Genomic DNA, 4,824 nt, shown 5'->3' on the forward strand with positions numbered 1-4,824 from the left:
GGGGCAATGCCATTTTTTCTGATGGGGGCATAGAATTCCATTGTGTATATATACCACATTTTCTTGATCCATTCATCTACTGGGTGGCATCTGGGTTGGTTCCATATCTTAGCTATGGTAAATAATGCTGCAATAAACATAGTCGTGCTGGTAGCTTTTAGTGTTAGTTTTATATAAGTGTATTCAATCTTGACCCTAGAAAAACCCTAAGATAATCTTTTAAATTACAGCCAGCTTAATTACACACATAAACCCTTCATAATTTCCATCTTTTATATACTTCAAGACCTATTCATAGCATTCTGATTTCTTTGTCCGAGCTGTTTCTACTCTCTATACAACACTCTTTAAGGACCAAATTTATTCTACTTTTTTTTTCCCATTTGGGAACACTTCTTTAAAACAAAGCTTACTTTCATTACTTCCACGTTTAAAAGAATTTTCTTTATCTTTGTTTTCCCCCCAAAAAAATGTTTTCATACCTTCCTGTATACCTTTCCTACTTGCTAGCTCCTTTCTGACTTTCCAGTGTACATTTTAAAATAACTGTTACAGTATCTTTGACTTTAGACAATAATGTTTCTTTTCTTGATAATATACTCTTAGTATCCATGAAAAAAGGGAATCTGCAACTGTTTCTTTATGCAATAAAAATTTTGTAAGGCCATATTTTTACAATAAAAAGCATACCAAAAAAATTTGTAAGGCCAGGTACCAGTTGCTCACACATGTAATTTTAGCTACTCAGGAGGTTAAGATCTGAGGATCAAGGTTCAAAAGCCAGCCCAGGCAGGAAAGTCCGTGAGACTATCTCCAATAAACCACTAGAAAACCAGAGATGGCACTGTGTTCAAGTGGTAGAGCACTCACCTTGAGCTAAAGAGCTCAGGGACAGCACCCACACCCAGAGTTCAAGCCCCACAACCCCCCCCCAATTGTAAGTATTGGTAGATCCATATATTGTAAGAGATAACTGTATATGAAATTTATAACAGCATGAAACATGATCATTTTTCCAGATTTTAAGATCCCTTTTATTGTTTACATCTAAAAATACTCATTTTTTTCCTTTGGTTTGAGCCTACCCTATTCTTGAATGCCTCCATTTTTGTTAAATATGATTGAAAAATAGTAACCATTTTTAAGAGTAACAGTAAATCATATATATATATATATATATGTATATATATATGTCTGTTTATGTGTGTGTATATATATATATATATGTCAGTTTAAGGACCATCCTAAAGATTTTTACACTCAAAAGAACACTTCTTAACAAAAAGTTTTAATCACACAAGTCTGAAACGCTCAAATTGAAACTCATGTGTCTTCAGTGGCTCATGCCTGTAATCCAAGCTATTCAAAAGGCTAAGATCCAAGTATCATAGTTTGAAAAAAAAAAAGCCCAGGCAGAAAAGTCCCTGAGACTCAACTCAAATTAACCCTCAAAAGTGGGAAGTGATGCTGTGGTTCAAATGGCAGTGAACTAGCCTTGAGCAAAAAAGCTAAGGAACAGCCACCAAGCCCTGGATTTAACCACCAGTATTAGCACACTTGTGAGCACAAAGAAAAGAGAGAGAGAGAAAAGGGGGGAGGGGGAGAAGGAGGAGGAGAAGGAAGCAGAAGAAGAAGCAGAAGAGGAGGAGGAGGGAGAAGCAGGGAGGGAAAGAAGGAAAGGAAGGGAAGGGAGGGAGGGAAGAAAGGAAGAGGGAAGGGAAGGGAGGGAGGGAGGTAAAGAAAGGGAAGGGAGGGAGGGAGGGAGGGAGGGAGAAAGACTGTTGTACTAACTGGTCAGTTTTGTTGGAATTCCAGGAGCAAATTGATTTTTTATTTTTGTTTGGTTTGATTTTTTTTTTTGCCCAATGTTTGATAGACTAATACCCAAAGGAATACCTGCTTAGTCTATGATCACAGGTTTTCTGAAGGATTTTAAGATATACACACATATTAGCATAAAACAAACACAATGAACTCTTTTTTGTTTGTTTGTTTTTGTTTTTGTTTTTTTTATTGTAAAGATACTATACAGAGGGTTACAGTTACATGAGTGAGGTAATGAGTCCACTTCCTCTTGAACATTGTTACCCCCTCCACACAATGAACTCTTGTTTGAGCCTCAAGAGGCTGAAGATAGAACCAATTTAATAGATTCTCCTCACCTAGGGAGCACTTGCTTTAATTCTTTAATTACTTTATTTTTATTTTTTATGACTGTCCTGGGGCTTGCACTCAGGGCCTTGACACTGTCCCTGAGCTATTTTTGTTCAAGACTAGTGCTCTATCATCCATGCCTGGTTATCATGTCATCTGCAAAAAAGGAGAGTTTTACTTCTTCTTTCCCTATTTGGATTGCTTTTATGTTTGCATCTTGTTTTATTGCTGTAGCTAGGCATTCTAGTACTAACTTGAAGAGAAGTAAAGAGAGTGGACATCCTTGTCGCGTTCCTGAGTTTAGAGGAAAGGCTTTAGTTTTTTTGCCATTAGGTATAATGCTGGCTGTAAGTTTGTCATATACAGTCTTTATAAGAGGGTGGTTCTTATTCCTGCAGAAACAGGCATTTTAGATCCAGTTATATCCTAGACAAGAGCCAAGTCACACATACATGTAATTTATCTGAGACACAGTGGCAAAATATGTAACTGGGAAGTCAATGTAGTAACCTACTTTGTTCCTTGCATATGGTAAGAGAAGAATTCAGGCAAGCTGAGAAATGTAGTAACCAATAAGAAAGTTTATTAGGAAAGGAATACATTTTTCAATAGATTGAATGCAAGTCATCTCTGGGGCTAGAGTGACTACACAATTCTAAACTAATGACATGAAAACTGAGAAGCCAAAAAAAAAAAAAAAGGAAATGTCTTATAAAGCAATATAAATTGAAGTCTTTAGATAATCAAAAATTGTAAACACTGGAATGGGGGGTTCATTTTTATCATTAAGAAATTGCTCATGAGCAATATACTTGCAGCTTGAGGACACCGATATGCAACTAAACTTTGTTAATGACACTGCAGGATCTGGTTAAGTTGGATTAGGTGGCATATCCAGTAGGAAAGCAGAGATTGCTTAACCATCATTCCCCACAATGAAGCAATATGGGAGCATCTCCAGTGGGCCTGGGAAGAAAGTCTTGATGGATATTCAGGGACTTCTGTTCAGGAAGGAGTGTTTTAGGAGCTGGAGAGCAGAAGGTCGCTCATGTTGATCCCTGAGAAGTAGAAAACATGTTAGAAGCAGTCATGTAAGTCTGTAACAAGATCTACTGGTTTTAAATGCAGATCTTAAAGATAACATAGGACCAGATAGTTCAACTTACCTAGATCGAATCCCAACTCATTTCCTCCATGTAATCTAAAGCAAGTGACTCAAACTTTCCTCATCAGTAACAAAAGACTAACAAAAATACCTAACCCATTGTTATTTTTATTTTTATTGTCAGTCATGGGGCCTGAACAATGGGCCTGGGCGCTGTCCCTCAGCTTTTCAGTTCAAGGTTAGCATTCTACCACTTGAACCATAGCACCACTTCCAGCTTTTTCTGCTTATGTGGTGCTGAGGAATCGAACCCAGGGCCTCATGCATGCAAGGCAAGCACTCTACCACTGAGCCACCTTCCCAGCCCCACCTAACTCATTTGAGAGGATTAAATGACACTAAAAAATATGTGGCTACTGTAATTTAAAAGTGGGCCCTACTTTGCCATGGCATTTTTGTTCAATTGGAGGTAGAATTTATACACATTTAAAATTCACATTTTAGTGTTACTGTGTGATAAAAAGCTTAATCATTAAACTTTTAAAAATTTAAAGCTTTAGGGTGAGATTGGTTGGAACATACTGAAATGTGTGTGAAGATGTAACAATAAAATCTACCTCTGCATAACCAATGTAAGCTATTAAAAATGCAGATAAAGGAGCTTGGTATATGACTTAGTGGTAGAATGCTTCCCTAGCATGCATGAAACCCTGGATTCGATTCCTCAAGAAGACATAAACAGAAAAGGCCAGAAGTGGAACAGTGGCTCAAGTGATAGAATACTAGCTTGAGCAACAGAAGCTCAGGGACAGTGTCCAGGCCCTGAGTTCAAGGCCCAGGACTGGCAAAAAAAAAAAAATACAGATAAAAGTTTTAAAATCAAGCCACTAGGTACTGGAGGCATGGGTCAAGAGGTAGAGAATGTTTTCCTATCATACTCTAGGCCCTCAATTCAATCCCTAGAGTGCCCTCCAAAACACAGATCACTATAATTTAGAATTGTACAGATTCTTTAAAAAATGAACATTTAGCCAGGCACTGGTGGTTCATGCCTGTAATTAATTCTAAGCTACTTAGGAGTGTGAGATCTGAGGATTGTGGTTTGAAGTCAGCTTGGGCAGGAAAGTCTATCTACAATTTTTAAAAAATCAATATTTAAATGTGCCTTACTGATTTATTAAAATGATGTCACTTTGGACACTCTTAGACAAGTAAAAAGAAGGCAGTTTTCTAAGGTAGTTTCTTTTTTTCTTCAGGAAAGTAAAAGACTTTAGAAATATGTCAGTTAACTGAGAAAACAATAGCTTTTGTGTCCTGTTCCAAAGGCATTCTTTTAATTATCTTCTGGTACTTTGGGCAGCAAAATAACATCTTCCAGGTGAAAATAGAAAGTACTATTATTTATAAATGTATTTTTTGGGGGGGTCTGGTCATAGGGCCTGAACTCTGGGCCTGGGCACTGTCGCTCAGCTCTTCAGCTCAAGGCTAGAGCTCTACCACTTGAGCCACAGCGCCACTTCTGGCTTTTTTCTTTTTGCTTATGTGGTGCTGAGGAATCGAACCCA

The 4,824-nt window shown here is 37.6% G+C and overlaps 1 protein-coding gene across 1 annotated transcript in view; it reads right to left on the minus strand.

Annotated features, from left to right (window-relative positions):
- Positions 1–3,145: 3,145 nt before the first annotated feature.
- Positions 3,146–4,824, minus strand: part of Map3k19 (mitogen-activated protein kinase kinase kinase 19) — a 47,588-nt gene continuing 45,909 nt past the window's right edge. Inside the window, exon 10 of the mRNA XM_013030800.1 lies at positions 3,146–3,212. Within this exon, the coding sequence (XP_012886254.1) occupies positions 3,146–3,212 (67 nt within the window). The remainder of the gene's footprint in view (positions 3,213–4,824) is intronic.

The sequence above is a fragment of the Dipodomys ordii genome, unplaced genomic scaffold (assembly GCF_000151885.1).
Source record: "Dipodomys ordii isolate 6190 unplaced genomic scaffold, Dord_2.0 Scaffold133, whole genome shotgun sequence".
Taxonomy (NCBI): domain Eukaryota; kingdom Metazoa; phylum Chordata; class Mammalia; order Rodentia; family Heteromyidae; genus Dipodomys; species Dipodomys ordii.